The following is a 20,495-nucleotide window of genomic DNA, read 5'->3' as shown; positions in this document are numbered from 1 at the left end:
ATCTTCTGTTCTTCCTCCGCTCGAATCGGTTCATCTGACCACGTCCTTGTCAAAGTGGACAACTCTATGGCTGTTATCAGAGAACCACCTCAGCGCCGTCGAGTCTGGCATTTCACTCTGGCCGACTGGCAGGGACTTCAAGCAGCCATCAAACTTCTTGACTGGTCTTCCATCTCCACTTTCTCCAACATCAACTCATCCTGGAAATTCTTTCAAAGAAACTTGCTCTCTCTCATGCACAGATTTATCCCATCTCGACTTCAGTTGTCCTACCCTTCCTCCCGCCCATGGTTCACTGAAGCTTGTGTGGAGGCAGTTGTCCTGAAACAACTTCCCTTCGCCTAATGGAAGGCTAATCCAGCTGAAAGCAATGAGTTCCTTCCACAAAGCTTGGAACAAGTGTGTCTACCCTCGGGAGAGCCAGAAAACATCTTTCTAATCTCAAGTCTGAACACTCAAACCTGTCTCCTGACTCCAAATCCTGGTGGCATCTAGTTAAGTCTGTTTCTGGTGGATGTTTCCCCTCCATCCCTCCCTTACCTCAAATGGCTGCACAGTTGACACCGCACATGAAAACGCTGAATGCCTAAACTCTGTGTTTGCTTCTAAATCTTGTGTCCCAAACCCATCGCTTTCTCTACCCACCTTACCCAGTCATAGCCAGCTGTTCCTGGACTCTGCGTCCTTTTCTCCTGACAAGGTGGAGAGCTTGCTGTCAAACCTCGACTCAGATTCTGTAACTGTTCCAGACAGCATCGGCCCACGTGTTCTTCAAACCTGCTCTGCTGCTCTTGCTCACCCTCTCTGTGTTCTATTCACCCTCTCATTTGCTCAATCATCTGCAACAACAAACATTATTGCTCTCCATAAAAAAGGTGCAAAAACTGATCCTTGCAACTGCTGACCAATCAGCCTTCTCCCAATCTTCAGCAAGGTTATGGAATCCATCATCAGTTCAGACATTAAATCCTTCCTCTTCTCCCATGGCTTGATTTTCGATCTTAAATTTGAATTCAGACCAGGTCACTCTACCGTGGATATGCTGCTTCTGCTCTCCCAACAATGGATGGAGGTCCTCAATGCCAGACATGAAATCAGAGCCATCTACCCGAGACATATCATGTGCTTTTGACATGGTCTGGCACCTGCCCTGCTCACCAAACTCTCTTCCTATAGTATCCAAAGTCATCTCCACTCATGGCTCAGACTTCCTCTGCTGTCGCAGCCAACGTGTGGCCCTTAAAGGTCCCATGACACTCAAATGTACTGAAATTGCATATATATATATATATATATATATATATATATATATATATATATATATATATATATATATATATATATATATATATATATATATATATATATATATATGTCCTATAGGAGTTTTTCATCGTGATTTCTGATCTGACAATGTTTTTTCACAATACTCGTTCTGTAAAATGTAAAATTTAAAAAACAAACCTCTTTGAGAACGCCCCTAAAAATTCTGCCGAAATCCACTGAAAGAGGCGTAACCCACATGACGTCATCTCCAGAACAACAAACGCACGTAAATTACTCGGGTTGGTGGTCTTCGTGATTGTATTGGCTTCCTGTGTGTTTCCACATTCGATTGATCGACTCAAACGCTTCGTTCATTTCTGCTTTTAAAAAATCAAACATTTGGTTTTGAATAATGGATGACATGGACTTTCATTTGTCTGGTAAAGACAGTGAGTGTAAGAGAAATGAAGGATTTTGGTCTGAATCAGATGGAGAATTGTCGGATAACGTAGTCGCGGGAGGTGAAGTTCAGGTAGCTGGAAATGGAATACGGCCTTAGCAGTTCGAGCCCGAAGCAGGACAAGCAGAGGAAACTGGCGATGAAATTCCCGGAGTTCATGATGATCGGGAGGACATTGAAGGAAGACTTGGCAACAAGTGGTTAGACAAAATCATATTCGCAATTCAATAATGTAAATTCGACTTGCATACTGCTCGATATCAGAAATATTTTATTGAGGTGACGTGACCAGCACAGCGGGCATGTTGCACTGCAGCGAATGAATCGCAAGCAAGGCCAGCCCATGTCATCGGCCGTATCTCTCCGCGCATAAAACGAAGCAATCTCGCTGTCTAGATACGATGAAAACTTGTGTGCAGAAAACACCTTGTGACACAATTGTCTAGAGTAGTCTGATAAATCTGACGCTCTGTTGCATTTTTATTTATTTTATTCCTACTGTCGTCATGTAGCGCCAGTAGAAAACAATGAAGAAAAGAGAATAACAAAAGAAAGCTCCAGCACGTCAGATTTATCGGACTAGTCGGACAGTCGACGGATTTATCGGACTAGTCTAGACTCTAGAGTTGACAAGTAACTTGTATTAGCATGCACACAATGTATACGTCAATGCGTAAGAGTCCCGAGGCTATGAAGCCGTGTAATAGGACAGATAAATTTGTCTTTCATAGTTGTGCCAACATTTTTTCCCCTGTTCATTCATTACAGCATTTTGGCTAAATGTTAATGAATAGCAAGCCAATGGAAGCAGTACCTTCAGTTTAGAATAAACCCATGTATGTCGAGTACAGCCATACCTGGCTTGCATGTATGTGGAATCGTACCTATCCCAGCAGGCTGGTCTCAACGAACAATTCAATAAGCTGAAAAATGTGGGTGCAGGTTTTTCACATCGTTTGATTTTAAAATTATCTCCTTGCACCTTGAAATGATGCAATATTAATCTTTAGTATTTTACTTGTATGTCCCTGTAAGTTTATTTAATGGAAACGTTCAACAGTCACATTTTATATTTTGTGGACATGGTATAGCCTTTTATTGTGCATACATGTAGTGGATCTGTACACAACTATGACAAGGTAGTAAAGGGATAAATAATTGCCTCGTGATTGTTGTACTTTCTCGGCTCAGAAGCAGAATTTCTTTTCCACGAAACAATAACAGGAATTAAGACGATCAGTGAGATAGCAAACACATGTGCACAATGCATTTGTACGTACTTTAAATGGCGCACGACGTCTAATCAATCCACTCTGAGCGAGTCGCGTTCTGGAGATGACGTCAACGGTCACGTGACCTGCGGTTCGCTGAAGTCAACTTTTGAGTAGCGGGGCATAGCAAGTTGTGAAAAGCACTACAAATGTTCGAAATATTGGTCTAATTATCCCATTATTGATTTTAAAAAAGAAACATGGGTGATATCTTCACTGGGAAGGTCAAGTTAATATATAAATAACCAGAAAATTTTGAGTGTCATGGGACCTTTAATGGAGTTCCCTCATCCCCACTTCCTGTCCAGGCTGGAGTTTCTCAAGGCAGTGTTCTGGGCCTTTCTTTTTCTGGTTTTCATCAATGATCTCTCTGACTCTCGAAAATCCTCGATCGCTTTTGCTGATGACTCCACATTCTGCCTGTCCACCGATCTGGCATCAGTCACAGCGGCAAGCAGCAGCCTCTTCACTCTCGGCAGATCTGGATAAGAATCACAAGCTGGTCTAACACGTAGAACATGTCTTTCAATCGTGACAAATCTCACACACTCACGATGTCTCTCCGAAAGAACTGTCTGGAAAACCACTCCCCACCCCACCCCCCCCCCATCAACTTTCTTTCTTTCAAGCTTCTGGGTCTCACTATCTGCCATGATCTTTCCTGGGAAAGCCACATTTCCAACCTGGCCTCCAAAGCCAGTCACTGACTGGGAATCCTCCAGAGTGCAAAGTCCTTCCTTGGCACACCTGAGCTTCTGACCACATACAAAGCTTTCGTCTGCCGCCTGATGGAGTATTGCTCTCCCCTCTGGCCTGGTGCTCCCACTTATTACCTTGCACGGCTTCACACTGTGGAAACCAAGGCATTTAGGATCATTGGTATCTCCCCCGATGTGGCTGAGTCTTTGGGCCTCTCACTCTCTCACCACAGGCAGGTCCCTGGTCTGTCTGTCATCCAACATCTCCTCTCTGGCCTTGCCCCCCCCCACTATGTCTGAGATATGTACCCCCCCCCACACTTCCTTATTTTCACAGTACGCTCAAGGTCTACCAGCAACTCCCTTCTGGTAAAACTACCAAAATCAAGAATCACTGCTCATCTTCACTCTTCCAATTCTCTTTTTTCCTGCCTTTGGAACAAACTCCCACACTCTCTTCAATCGCACTCTTCCCTCCAGATGGTCACCACCACCTCTTATCTTCACCCATCCAAAACCTTGATCTTTTCTACTCCCATTAATCCACCCCAAACCCACCTCCTTCAAATTCCCTGCTTTCCTTTCTGAAAGTCCCTGTAATGTCCATCTTGAATACCCCATGTTCCCCGCCCCATCACTCTCCCTTCCACAGATCTCCTAATGTCACTGGTCCACACTGTTTTTCCTGCCCTCCCCCCCCCCCCAATGTCTCCTGTAACCCATGTTATATGTTCTGTGTGTTCACTCCCATATGAGCCTCGGCAATGTTTTCAAAAATGCATGTAAACATAAAACCAAGTGAATGAGCACCAACACGTTCAAACAACACAAACCAAAACTTGAGAACATGTAGACACACACACACTACAAATTAAACCGAGAGTGTGAGTACCAACACACACACACACACACACACACACACACACACACACACACACACACACACACACACACACACACACACACACACACACACACACACACACACACACACACACACACCAAACCGAGAGAGCGAGTACCGACACACTCAACATAAGCCAAACCTAGAGAGTGAGAACCGACAAACAAACCAAACTGAGAAAGTGAGTACCGACACACTCAACATAAACCAAACCTTGAGAGAGTACCGACACACTCAACATAAACCAAACCGAGAGAGTGAGTACCGACACACTCAACATAAACCAATCCTCGAGAGTGAGTACCGACAAACATAACACAAACCAAACCTAGAGAGAGAGTACCGACACACTCAACATAAACCAATCCTCGAGAGCGAGTACCGACAAACATAACACAAACCAAACCGAGAGAGTGAGTACCAACACACATAACATAAACTAAACCTCGAGAGAATACTGACACACTAAACATAAACCAAACCTTGAGAGAGGACCGACACTCAATATAAACCAAACCTCGAGAGTGAGTACCGGCACACTCAACATAAACCAAACCGAGAGAGTGAGTACCGACACACATAACATAAACCAAACCTCGAGAGTGAGTACCGACACACTAAACATAAACCAAACCTTGAGAGAGGACCGACACTCAATATAAACCAAACCGAGAGAGTGAGTACCGACACACATAACATAAACCAAACCTCGAGAGTGAGTACCGGCACACTCAACATAAACCAAACCTTGAGAGAGTACCGACACACTCAACATAAACCAAACCTCGAGAGTGAGTTCCGACACACTCAACATAAACCAATCCTCGAGAGTGAGTACCGACACACTCAACATAAACCAATCCTCGAGAGTGAGTACCGACACACTCAACATAAACCAATCCTCGAGAGTGAGTACCGACACACTCAACATAAACCAAACCTTGAGAGTCAGTACCGACACACTCAACATAAACCAAACTTCGAGAGTGAGTACCGACACACTCAACATAAACCAATCCTCGAGAGTGAGTACCGACACACTCAACATAAACCAAACCTTGAGAGTGAGTTCCGACACACTCAACATAAACCAATCCTCGAGAGTGAGTACCGACACACTCAACATAAACCAATCCTCGAGAGTGAGTACCGACACACTCAACATAAACCAAACCTTGAGAGTGAATACCGACACACTCAACATAAACCAAACTTCGAGAGTGAGTACCGACACACTCAACATAAACCAATCCTCGAGAGTGAGTACCGACACACTCGACATAAACCAAACCTTGAGAGTGAGTACCGACACACTCAACATAAACCAAACTTCGAGAGTGAGTACCGACACACTCAACATAAACCAATCCTCGAGAGTGAGTACCGACACACTCGACATAAACCAAACCTTGAGAGTGAGTACCGACACACTCGACATAAACCAAACCTCGAGAGTGAGTTCCGACACACTCAACATAAACCAAACCTCGAGAGTGAGTACCGACACACTCAACATAAACCAAACCTCGAGAGTGAGTACCGACACACTCAACATAAACCAAACCTTGAGAGTGAGTACCGACACACTCAACATAAACCAAACCTTGAGAGTGAGTACCGACACACATAACATAAACCAAACCGAGAGAGTGAGTTCCGACAAACAAACCAAACCGATTGAGTGAGGACCGACACATTCACACAACACAAACCAAACCTACAATCTCATATTATTGGGATGAGTGCAATCATTTTGTCACTTCCATGACATTGTCTGCAAGAGCAAAGAAAGAAGCAAAGTGTGTGAGCATCTCCAGCTGTGCAGCGAGTGGCCTTTAATGTACAAATAGAACAACAAACATAATAGCATGAAGTACTACATCGCATACCCAGCTGTTGGGATGGTCTTGAGGTACACATACTCGCCTCCAACCTGTCTAGCCTCGGTTTGAATCTTGGCTCAGCTAGAAACAGTCATTCCAGTGTTTCACAGGTATTTATTCATCAATGTATGTGTTGCCTGTCAGGTGAACTTTAAACTGGGCATCCCATCCACCGATTTTAGTTGGTGGACATTAAGGATCTCACGGTGTCCTTCGCGAAGAGTGGGTGAGTTATCGCCAGCACCCTGAACAAATTCCAAATTCCTGACCTGACTTAATGAGTCAAAGTGACGAGCCGGCCAGGATTGCAGTTTGGCAGTTGCTTCAGCAGCAACAACACTGGATGATGGATGATGGATGATGGTGACGACGACGACGACGACATAATCAGCACAGCGTACAAAACCATTTACGTCTAACAAGGCACACATGCATCCTCCTGCAGTTGAAAAATTAGTTCCATTGTCCTGTCGAGGTTAAACTTGGTTTCGATCTGTTTGGTGCCCTCATAATGAGATGACATGAGGTTGAAATCCCATATAATCGTATGTGTGGATTGGTCCACTCATATAGTTTTCCATGTGATGCCCGCTTAGATCCACCCATTCAAAATGAAACCACAGCCAATGACGAGATGTCCCATTTGAAATATATTCATGAGCATTTGAATGATAAGTTGTGCAATAGTAATCCCATTCTACTGAATAATCACCATTAAAAAAAAAAAAAAAGGAAACAATAAATCATGTCTAACTCTGCCTACCATCAAATGCAAAGGCTATTCATCCACCAATCCACCACACCACCTCACCACACCACCTCACCACCACCCCCACACCAATCCGTCACAATCCACCAATCCACCAATCCGTCACACCACCCCACCACACCACCTCACCACCACCCCCACACCCAACCACCCCTCAAAACCTCACGCCACACCACCCCTCCCCCAACCCTGGGCTTAGCAGCAAGTTGAAAGACAAAATAGGTCACAAACTTGACCACGCCTGAAGCTGAGCCCAAGCTGTCTGACGCAAAGACCAATGAAAACCCTCGGGTCTTACAGCCAGAGGAATGCACCAGTTGATCAGGTTTCTGAGTCATTTGGTGACACTAGAAAATATGGGTGGGGTTAAAATACAGGAACAACATTTGGTTTGGGGGGGGGGAGGGGCAGATATTTTCCTAGGTTCTACTCAGAATCAAAGTCCACAAAGAACAAAATTGGTAACTACAAGTAACATCTCAAAGGTCATCACAAACAGAACCAAACGTCACTAGAACTACAATATTATTACTTTACGATTCAAGTCGTCGTGAAACTGCAAATTATCACCTGGTTCAAAGTCCTACTGATAGGGAAACTGTAAACAATCCATCACTTGCTATTGGTCGATTCTTAGGAACACCAATGTAGTTCAAGGTGTTTGAAACCCCAGGTATGAGAGACCCAGAGGTCTCTTGTGGAGTATTACGACACAGAACCCAGAGCATATGTGATGAGTACAATAATCTGCTTTTCAACATTGGTATTAATAAAATTTTATTAATAGGAATGCACATCCACCACACCCAGGTCCATAAGCACATGTCATTGTGGTATGCACCTGTCTCACCCAACACACACTGCGAAGCTGTCACTATTTTAATTAGAACTTCCTCCCATGAACTGTCATCAAAAACTTTCCTTTTGAAGAACAAAACTGAAACAGTGGATGAAAGAATAAACCAAAGACAGCAAGTACAGTATATAGCGCACGCACGCACACAGTGACAACCCTCTCACCTCACTCCCTCCTTCCCTCCTTCCCTCAAAAAAACAAACAAACCACACTTGCGTCACATTACAACGCCAGTCCAGTCACACAAGGACTTGCAAAGATTCCCAGGAGAGTTTCACATGACACACAGCAGCTGCCCTTCAAAAATTACATGAACAGTAGCAGGTAGTGTGATGAAGTGCCAAAACCAGGAGACACTCACTTGATGGTGACACGGCTGGAAAGGTCCTGGAGGTCCCCAGGATGGAAAAGCTGAGCAGGATGAAGTCCAAACTGCTCACACGCTCGAAGGAATACGCTCAAGTTGTCCTGCTCGGGCAGACGGTACAGGTAAGCTGAGCGAGCAGGTTACGGCGGGAACAAGAGAACAGGTGCACGCTGTGATGCGAGGGTGACAGTTTGAAGCATAAACACCTTTTATTCTGGCTGCACCCACCTGTGACGTAAAGTAGTGACCCGGTGTGCAGGTGGGTGGAGTTAAATGAATGACAAAGGGATGGGCGGGGCTCCCATGTAGCACAAAAGCGGTGATTGGGGGATGGGGGTAGGTAGCAACTAAACCAAATAAGATGTACATGTGAACATTTTATCTTTTACAAAGTACAAAATGCATTTTTTTCCTTCTTCACTGAACCTGTATGTATTCATTATTGGAGCTCAAGGTGATATGGATGGGAAATATCAGTGGAGGTATGAAATATGAAGGGGGGGGAGGAGAGTGAGAAAGTGTATATTGAAGGAGTGAAAGTCACAATATGTGCACTTAGAGGACACCACAAGATTTAAATCAAACAACTGACATTAACACAATACAACAAAACAAACGAGTCCAACGTGAAATTATCGATTCAGCAAAAATAAGTTAAATTGCGAATGAATACAAGAGGCGGATGTCCATCTATCCAATCGCTTTTACCTCTTTAAATCACGGATCAGTGAGTGAACCCATTGAAAAAGTGGGACCGCCAAATGCTGGAACTTCACCCCACCCTGCTTCACCATGCCACAGACACCCAAGCAAGGCGGTGCAGAGCAATTATTGTTGAAGGGGAAAAAAAATTAAACTAATAAATAAATAAAGATCTACCATGTCGAGAAAGGCCTAAAATAAAGGGAGCTGAGGCAGGTGGGGATACAAAGCCCAAATAACTCCACTCATAAATGCATGTTATTTGGTTGACGATGGAGTCTGATTAACACTCTTGCCATTCGTTCTCATATTAGTCATCAAGAGTTATGTTTAACTGTTGTCTGCAGCCCTAGTTGCATCTTGGCAGCAACTCACCGATGAGAAAAATAAAACAAATCCAAAAACAGGAACAGCACATACACAGGGCTCAAATCATGTTGGTCGACCATCATCTTACCTCTCCAACGAGCAGCCATTTGCCATAGCGTAGCTAGATCATTGGTCGCAACCCATGGTGTATTACCTTTCCCTCTTCAATGAAAATTGGGGTTTTATGTTTAGGGTTATCTTACAAATCCTCTAATTCTTTCAGGAGAAAAATCGGTACTTACACATAGGACAGATAAGCCAAAACAATGTTGTCAGCACCACCACCACAAAGAATGCCTTTCCATTGCACTTCGGGCTGGAGGATTAATGGTTTATAGGACCTATAAACTTGCCCTTGGACCTAGATCCAATGATGGCCATTTGTTGTTTTTTTTGGACTGCCATGTGACCTTCAACATTTCGGGATAGTGTGTAAATCAAGAAAATGTGTCCATCTACAATATATCCATAAAACTCAACATTAGGAAAATTGAAGGAAAATTATTCAAGTTATGATCAAAAAGAGTTTTTTATTTATTAGATCACAATCCAAAAAAGTAGGTCAAAGACACCAATCAAATGTCAGGTGTACAAATTCAGTGCAGGTACACTATTATGATGCAAGAGCATCTTGGAAAGCCAAGCGGTCTTTGAGAATCCGCATTGGCAAAAAAAAAAAAAAAAATTTTTTGGCAAAAATATATATAATTTTTTTTTTTCAGACCACCATTTGACCTTAACCTTTAAACTCTGAGAGGTATGATGTAAAATAAGCATAAGTGTGCCTTGCTCAAGGTTATCTAAAGAAAGCAATTTTGTTCTGTTTAGCCAAACCTGAGCAGTTTTGGTGAAAAATGTTAAAATGTCCATTTGGGTCATGACCTTAAAATTTGGTCAAGGTCAAAGAAAATTAAGTCAACCCCGTATACTTTCTATTGACATTATTGATGGAAAATTTGATTCAGAAAGTCCCAGCCAGCTCGGAGTTACAGCTCAGAAATTGAATGACAAAAAAATGAAATTAGAGTGCATTTAGACGAAAAAAAAACAACAAACCCTACATGGTCATTTAGTACTCCTAGGGGTTTAATAAACTCTGGGGTACCATTGAAATTGGGGGCACTAATTGTACAAACAAACCTTCCCCTACACTATAGGGGAAAGTTTAATCACTATGCTTTGGGTGATCTCATTTTAGCTCTACATAAGACCATTGAAGCAATATCCTTCTGGGAGGAGTGGAATGGCAGCATAACTTCTGGCAGCTTCAACATTTTGCATCAACAGGTAGCCCATATTCCCCAATCATCAGAGCTACCCTCAAAATAAAAAATTACATTTTAAAACCACACAATCCAAAAATAACACTGTGGAATGAAAGGGCAATCAGGTTCATGGGATTAGGTAGAGCATAGGGGGCTCACCAAGCCAGCAATGGGCGTAGGGAGAAGGTTGACCTTCGTCACCAATCCAGGTTGAATGCGGTTGATTAACCTGAAAGAAAACAAAAACAGGTTTGGCATCATCATGTGGATGGAAATTCAACACAGAGAAGAGTAACCAATTGCTCAGAATAAAACATACTAAAAGGCCACGTTAATTGCATCATTATGCGACGTGTGGTGGTTGGCATCGAGATGAATCATGGATGAACATCTGTAACCTAGAATTGGTTCGGAACCATTGAAAAGGCAGGTCGTGCAAAACATGATATTGGAAACCAATCAACTATGTACTTGGGGGAAAAGACCGGGACTTTTGCCTCTGCCTCCTGATGGGAAATCCATATATAAAATGGAACAAGTGCTTGTATGTATGAATGTCCGCTCGATACACAATGGTTGGACACCTGGCCATGATGCCACCCAAAACAGTAACATGAAAAAAATATAAAAATCATACGTCCACCATTTTGGAATAGCCGAAGACTTCTTCGGAAGTGTCACATTCACAATCGCTATGCTCTCCCTGCAAGTTTTCCGTCCAGTGCAAAACAACCGAAGTGACTGTTAAAAGGATCATCAAATATTGAAAGGTTGAAGCCGAAAGGCATCATCGGCCTTGTGAAGGTGACAGTAAATATAGGATTCAGGCTTCATGCATCTGGTGTCAACCTATGGGAGAGTGGAATGGGGAATTATCCAAGTTATATAACCACAGTGTATTATATTTGAACATAAGCAGTCGGCATGTTTTTGCTTCATGTAAATAACCCAGGTTATTTTTATTTGTGAGAGTAATCAAGGCAGCAAACTGTTGCCTATACACTGCCCAAATAAAGGGATGTGTCAGAAGTAAGTGTTGCACGATTGGAACAAGATAGTCCATCGGGTAGGTACTTTGCAATACTGCCAATAATTCCCAGAGCTCATCGTTTCTTTTGCTGAGCCAAGGAGTGCAAAGTACAAAGCAGGCATCAAGGCCCACACTCGGGAGGTGCTCTCAAGAGAACAGCCAAAGCTTTTCAAAGCTGCGAAAAGTTGAGGGTTCCAAGATTGCATTTGATAAAATCTACGAAATAGGTCGATGAGCTTGGAAGTGACGTCCTCAGCAGAAGTCCAAAATGGTGATGAAGTCCAACAAGTCAAGGAAGACATCACTTCCACAATGGCAAAGAAACACATTTTTAGAGTTCCACTATAGATTAAAGACAAGTGGATTTAGTGTCAAATCTAAAGTCAAAGACAGACAAATAGACAGGGTTGACAAAAAAAAATTCCCATTCGAATTCGGTGGCAGAGGTACAAATCGGTGAAGGTAAAAACAATTCAAACAAGAAAAAGAGCAATCAGAGATTGCAGACCCTCACCAGGACTTGTTTTGTGTGGTGTTTGTGTACTGGTGTGTTACGTAATTAATAAGTGACATAATTAGAACTGCCACTTTATAACTGCTGACCGGGTACCAAGACGTCCCACTTTGATTGGACACCTGACCCTGAGCAATGATGCTTTATATTATTCAATTGAATTTAGAATGGTACAAGCCGGGAGGTGACGATGGTTCGTGGGCATTATTGAGGAAGCCCTACTGTAAAAAAAAAAAAAAACTATCTCTTCCGTCAAAATTGACCAAATCAAATCGGATTTTTTATATATTGTACTTATGGACATTACGTACAGCTTCTACGAAATGAAATTGCGAGAAAAAAAAAAGAGAAAAAAAAATAAATAAAAAGTTCGAGTGGGCATAGCTCCACCCACATGAGGCATGGGACGCCCCTCATACAAAAAGACACAACTAGACCATGATATCTAGCTTGTGTCCAAGTTTCATGAAGATCGCATCAAACGTCACAGAGCTATACTCTGGAGAGTCACAAACAGACAGACAGACAGATAGACAGACAAAATGAAAATAGTGGTCACTGCTGGTGCCCGTGAACCAATTAGAGTAAATTCCATTAAAATCAAATGGGAGACCAAATAGGTGCAGTCGTGCATTGGAGAAAACAGAAGGCACCCAAAAAAGAAAAAAAAGCAAAGATGAAGTCATCAGGAGGAACCTGGATAGGATTTGCATTTCAGCTGCTACTCCTCAACTCTCAAACCCATCCAGGCACAGCCAAGTGAGCCTTATTCAAAAATTTTTTTACATATATATATATATATATATATATATATATATATATATATGGGGCTGCAAAAGTATGAATACAGTAATAGGCGAGCGGTATAGGTCTGATTTTTTGGTACTTAATAAATCGGCTTGACACAAAGCTACAAGAGGTCTCATATGAAAGTTGGGGATCTCAGTAACTTATTTTGCCCTGTTGTCCTCATTTTTTTTGGTGTGCGGCCCATGAAATATTCACACCTGAAGGATACCCTCATTAGAAAATTTTGACCATTTCCGAAAATCAGTGAATTAGCCATAACTACAAAGCAATGCGCCCTATTTTTACATGATTGGTATTGAAATGTGCAGAATGAACAGGGGAATACTACTAGTTACTTTATGGAATACTTTGAGATAAAATATATGCACATTTGAGTGCTTTTAATAGAAAAAGACGTAATTTCCGGACCGCTAACTTCGAAAATCAACTACAGAAACAAACATCTGCCAATTGTCATATTTTCTCTTTATTTTATGTGTTCAGTTTACCATATCAATATAATGAGAATATTTTGAAACAATTTGCTACTAGCAAATTATACGATATAGTGACTGAAGTTTGCACAAGTGATGTGATAACTATATGTTACACCAATACACATTGTTCTACAAGAAATGAACTTAAATATATATTTTGAGCGAGTCTCATCGATATGTTCAACCATCACTGTCCGTGTCATTTTGGTCACCATGTGACAGTTCGTTGCCACACTGCCTGTCACCGGTGGCACACATGCACTCGTTAGTGCAAGGCAAATTGTCTTGTGAGCAGCTGCAGCTGTTGGTACATGGTTCACTACCACGGCATGAACACACAAGACCATCTAACATCTCCGCTGATGTGGGTCCATCAAACAATGTGGGATGCAGCACACCTTCTCCTCTGTACTATCCATGACCCTCTGTTGTGGGAATTTCTGGATTTGCCAGGTGGGCATTCATCCATACTCGGGTTTGGTGAATGGATCTCTTCACATGTTCGAGAAAAGCTCGTTCGGACGGAGGCAACTTATGCACTGGGACATCTTTGGTCGCTGCGAGTTTCTCCTGAAGATCATTCAAATTTGTGTGTTCATCCATATATTTCCCTTGAGAATCATACATGGCACTGACTAAATGTCTTGAAGCAGCCACTGCCTCCTGGATATTGTCAGTGGTGAGGACTTCGAGGTGTGGACCATTATTCTGAAGATGCAGTGTCTTCATAGCTTTCCATGCTTTCTTTTTACCATAGCCGAAGAATGCTGATACAGAGTCACATCCAGTCAAGGCATGAAACGCAGGAAGCCAGGTACCCATTTCTGGAAGCAAGCTGTAACATATCTGATGGACCGGGATAAGCTTGCATTCTGCTGATGTTCTTTTCTCTATCCATATTTCGGCAGTGTCCCGCAACTGTGGAAAGTAGTGGACTGCTAAGACAAGCACATCAGTGTCTGCTGATTTGATTGTAATGGACCCACGCACATTGTTGCGTCTGAACTAATCATCGGCATGCTTCACATGAAGAAATATCCGAGAATCTGCCTCTTCCTGCATTGATGCGAGTTGACTGTCATGACACATTCCTGCAGATGAAAGGCATGCTGTAAGCGAACCATCAGATAAGCCACCAGCCAAATAGATCCGCTTTTCTATGTGATCTGAAAGTTCTTTTGCTGCTGGTGCATGTTGCGTGACATGACTACAGATGAAATGTGTCAAGGTGGAATTGTTTGATGATGGAGCCATGAATTTCGTCCATTGTGATACTGGGCGTGCAGCAATGACTTGGTAGCTTCAGGATCCACCATCAACGAGTCTCGTTCTTTCATCTGTCTTCACAGAATTGACATCATCATATTGGTCGAAGATGTCGATGAGGGTGTGGTGTGTTTTGATGCAATGAAGCAACTGGTTTAGGTAACACTGCGCCAAGTTACCAAACGTACCGCCATTTCCACCCAGGATATGGAGTTCAGCCATAGCATCCCTGATGTACACGCTGCGATTTTGGTTATCACTGGCAGTGTTTTCGTGCTCTTCATCGACTAGGCCCTCGAGAATATGCCCGAGTTCTGCTTTGGTGTTCTTCGGTGGAGCTCCATCTTCATGAAAGATAGATGTCGGAACAGACGTAATGGGCTAGCTCAGGACGTGCTTCATGTTCAGGTCAGGGCGGATTTGAGTCAATAGCAAAGCACGGCGGAAAACCATTTCCAGGTTGATTGCAACCAATGCTTTCTGACCCAAAATCAGGATTTTTGTTTTCCTTTTGGAAATCGAAAACGTTTTGAGTTTGGATTTTGGGATTGGCTGGTACATACTTCTCTGCCCCCCAGTGCAAACAGATTCTGTGATGTACTCTTCCATCTGTCTTTTTCCCAGGTCGTGGACAGACAAGGACTTCCGAATATCCTTGGAAGCGATGATACCACTTGATATATTCACAAGATGTTCATCTGGATGATCAGTGGTCCGGAACAGATGTGTCATATTGTCTTTGACATGACAAATCAATCGCTGTACATGCTGTTCATCATGGTTCAGAGCTGCAGGGCGCATTTGTTCATGACCCATGTCGTCCTTGTGGATGGTCCCACTTCTGGATCATATGGCAGATGCATATTCTCCCAAGCTTTGTCGTGTGATTGTCCACCGAAGTAGTGCAGACTCCTTTCTCATTAGGCCAACAATGCCACCGCTGCTCTTAGCATCCCGAATGACAGTCGAGTCAACGCCCATATCGCTCCATAGGTTTTACCAATTGCTTAGCTATAGCCTTTCAGTAGTGTCCATTTTTGCACAACCATGCAGGACAACCTCGGTGCATGATAATTATGCAATCACGTTTTATCATATCTTCTTTAATATTGTAATGGATGACTACTGAACATAGCAATGTCAACATCGGTTTTAAAAAAATCGCCTTCTCTGATATTTTCCGTATGGCGGTCCTAAAAATTTAGAAAATTATCGTATTTTGTCAATAAAGGCATATAAATTTACATACAATGATGTGGTTGTGATACTACATTATTCTCCTGTCCAATCGACACATTTCAATACCAAACGTGTAGGAAGAGGGATCTTTGTCTTGTAGTTTATGGGAAATTGTGATTTTCTGAAATGGTCCAAATATTCAGACGGGTGTATCCTTCAAATGTGAATATTTCATGGACCGAAAAGCAAAATATGAGGACAACAGGGCTAAATGTGTGACTGAGATCACCATCTTTCATATGAGACCTGTTGTAGCTTTGTGTCAAGCCGGTTGATTAAACTCCTAAAATATAGCCCTTTATCGAGGTTTACCGCTGGCCTATAAGGATTATACCAGTATTACCAGTATTATAATAGTGGTGCTAGGATTCATTTAATACTAGATTAATATGTTCATTATTGATACGCTTGTATAAATCAATAAAATACTTTTTGTGCGCACGTTTTGTTTTTCATTTCTGTATACCTACTTTTGCAGCCCCCTGTATATATATATATATATATATATATATATATATATATATATATATATATATATATATATATATATATATATATATATATATATATATATATATATATATATACATATACATATATATACATATACATATACATACACACACAATATATATATATATATATATATATATATATATATATATATATATACATATATACACACACAATATATTATATATACACAAAATATATATATATATATATATATATATATATATATATATATATATATATATATATATATATATATATACACACACATATATATATATATATATATATATATATATATATATATATATACATATATATATATATATATATATATATATATATACAAAATATATATATATACATACATATACATATATATATATATATACATATACATAAATACATACAAACATACATACAATATATACATACATACATACAATATATATATATATATATATATATATATATATATATATATATATATATATATATATATACATATATATATATATATATATATATTGTTATGGTTGTGGAAATTCACAGATCACCATTCAGGTTCCCCGAAGATCAGTTATGTCGATAAGTGTGTCCAGATTAGATTCCCACCAATGTCTAAAGGGCATTATTCATGTACCGGGCTGTGCATCTTTGAGTTAGCAGTTATTCTGTTCTGTCTTTTATTTCAACCAAAACAGCATCTCAACAACCACGCCATCCCCACCACAGCACCAACCACACTACAACCACCACCACAACAGCATATCAACAACTCCCGCCCGGACCAAAAGAGCCAAGCCAAGCTCTGTTGGAATTTTCCCTCAGAACGACGAAAAGAAAGAATGTCCGTAATCGGACCAAAACAAGAGCCAAGCTGAACCCCCTGGAATGTCCCCCAGCGCGCCGAGAAGGGAGGGCGAATGCTCCGGGACAATAAAAGGGCAGGGTTGGAACGTCGAGAAGGCAGTCGAGCTGAGGTCGGGGAGTTGAGGAGGGAGTTGGCAGCTGGCGGTTGGCGAGTGGGTGAGAGAGTCCCTCTCCTTGGTCTCTCTTATTGGACATTGAAGGCTCCGTTGGAGGTGCCGTTGGAGTCGAGAGTGGAGTCGGGAGCTAGTGGAGTCCAGTCGAGTGCGGGCGGAGACATCGAGGGTCGCCCAGCGAGTCACCACGAGGGTGGCAGGTAACCTGCACGGCCTCTCAGAGCCTTGCGGTCATCCCGGCTCCGAGGAACATTAAAGGCCTATGGGCCCAGTTCTCCCTGTTCTTTTCTGGGGTTTTTTGCATGGAAGTCTGTGGCACCTTGTCCTATAAGTAGAACTGTTAAGTGCCTGTACATTACGTAATAGAACGGCTGTAGGTCTTCTTGCTCGTGTCTTGTCCCTTACCCCCATTGCTTGCATACGTGTATGAATAAATGTCATTGTTTGAAATTCACCTGCTCGTAACGTCCCTTCCTCCATTGAACTGCCATAATTGCGTTCAGAATAATAGCTGGTTTTTAATAGCCGATAAGATAATCGGGTCCGACGGGGCTTGGCGATAATAAACCGCTCGGCAATCGCAAACGGAGCGAGCTGCTTAAAGCGGCTCGTGTCCGTACGGGTCCCGTTGAGGTGTAAATCCCCGGCATTTCTGTCTGCGCGAATAATTAGGTAAATCGACAATTCGGCGATCAACCCTGTCATGCGTGGACAGAAGAGTTGGCTGATTTATGGTACGATTAAGAACACCCGTAGCTGGGTTTCGGCGTTGATCCGAAAAGCTATGACTGGATTGCCATGGTCAGTGGGCGTGTGGCCGCAATTATCTAAAAGCGGTCGCCCGCACGCCGGAGTGGTGAGAATCCACAACAATACATATATTGTTGCGGACCTGGGGTCGGGGCGAGAAGACCACGAGGGGGGAAGCTACCACCGGTTTCCACCAGACTCTCCGGAATCGCAGGCCATCGCACATGGATAACTCCATGACACGGTGGGTCACTCATCGACCGTGAACGCCAATAACTGAACCACGTGACTTCGGGTCCTCCGTCTACCAGATACCGGTTACCTAATGGTCACGTGATCTAATTACCGGGGGACACGCCCTCAGTACACCTTGTTCAAACCGGATCACCTTACCGGATCAGATGTAGCCGAGCGTAACTGCAAAGGACGTACCGGCTGGAAAACAGATCATTGGTGATAACGTCCCAACTAAACTGGGATACAGACCATGCTGGACTAATGAAGGAAGAGATGAAAATGAGCTGGGAACATTTCTAAACAAAGCATTTATTTACAATTAAGCGAGGAAAGGTATGTGGCACAGTAAATGGGGTTTATTGCTATACACAGCAGGGATAGCAAGGGATTTGTGGGGTGCAACAAAAGGCAAGCAATTTACAAAAGCAGCCACAAAGCAGACTTATCCCATTATATCTTCTACAATCTTAACTTATGCTACGATAGGTGCCATCTCACACACACACACACACACACACACACACACACACACACACACACACACACACACACACACACACACACACACTAGGAAGGACAGCAAATGAGGGCCAACGGCCTCACAATACCTGGTGCGGTCGGCCGACCGTGCAACCCAGTACGCTTTGGGGGATGCTCGATTTGAGCGGAGTCCTGAATCGGCACATTATCTCCTGCTTAATCACTTTGCCAGGGCTCGTGGAAACGTGTGCTCCACACTGGTCCTAGAGGAACGTCTGTCGTACACCAACCCCGAGTATGGATGCAGCGACAGCAGACAAGGTGCAGTGAAGAGAGGATGGAGCAGAGAGGCGAAGGAGAGGATGAGGCAAACAGGCGGAGATGAGTACGAGGCAGGTAGACGAGAAAGTGGGTGAGGCAGGCAGGCGTAGTAGAGCAGAGAGAGCGGATGGCTTCGCGGTCAGCCTTTTATAAGCCCCGGGCGAAGGGTGGAGTGACGACCTGATACTTCGTGTCGTGACCCGAATCGTGCCTCCTTATTGGGCCACGGCGATCATGGCCCCACCCTGCCAGGCTCCTGGGGCTGGAAGTGGTCTCATGCGCACATCCGGTGCGACACGGCCCAGAGCCTCGCACCGTTATCCCCCCCCCCACTCCACATGGCCCCGTCCCTCACCACCCATTCTGTCATTTTCTGGTGACTGGACAAGGGTCGTGTCGCTCCCACGCGCCCATCCGGGGCATCCCCGGCGAGACATGGCCGGTGCTGCTAACGCGCTTGGCCATTCCCTGCAACATGCGGTCCGAGTGGCCTGGGCCGTGCAGCACACCTCCAGTTGGTGGCGAATTGTAGCAATGCAGTGGTACGAGGGTGTGCGGGAATATTTTGCCAGTGTGCGGGAGATGTTGGTGGTCGAGGTGGTGAGTTTTTCATGAGCGAAGGTTGAGCAAGGTGAGATGCCATTGTAAATTGGTGTGCAGATTTGAATGAAATAATGGGGCACGATGCCCGTGTGGTGCAGTGTGTCATGGCTTGTGGTGATTCCAAGCTACGGGAGGCATCATGGTGTGCTTGCTATTTAATAGCATATTGCATGGCATGTGTGCTTGCTTGCTTGCACCATGGCTGAAAGGAAAGGGTTGGAGTAGAAATCAGAATGTGATAGTTAATAGACCTACCGATGAGACCCACACAATGCACTTCGTCCCGTTGGACCCCCCGCATGTCGTGGGTTAACCGCACGAAACAAATTAAAGGCCTGGAGATCACTATGTTGGGCGCCATTGCTTAGAGGCATGCGGTTTTGTCGAAAAGCAACAATATATATATATATATATATATATATATATATATATATATATATATATATATATATATATATAT

The 20,495-nt window shown here is 43.0% G+C and overlaps 1 protein-coding gene across 2 annotated transcripts in view; it reads right to left on the bottom strand.

Moving 5' to 3' along the window:
- The window catches only part of LOC147014484 (uncharacterized), a 99,781-nt gene that overhangs the window by 57,434 nt on the left and 21,852 nt on the right, over positions 1-20,495 (bottom strand). Inside the window, exons 4-5 of one of the 2 annotated variants that reach the window (XM_085852472.1) lie at positions 10,970-11,039; positions 8,469-8,575 (exon numbers count right to left, since the gene is read on the bottom strand). In XM_085852472.1, the coding sequence (XP_085708598.1) occupies positions 8,469-8,575; positions 10,970-11,039 (177 nt within the window). Of the gene's footprint in view, positions 1-8,468; positions 8,602-10,969; positions 11,040-20,495 lie in introns of both variants that reach the window. The other variant, XM_085852473.1, reaches the window with a different exon arrangement.

Source organism: Eptatretus burgeri, chromosome 13, assembly GCF_056783735.1.
Source record: "Eptatretus burgeri isolate ZD-2024b chromosome 13, Ebu_testis_v1, whole genome shotgun sequence".
Lineage (NCBI taxonomy): Eukaryota > Metazoa > Chordata > Myxini > Myxiniformes > Myxinidae > Eptatretus > Eptatretus burgeri.
Note: the sequence above shows the minus strand (reverse complement) of the source record. Positions and strands in the feature narration are given on the sequence as shown.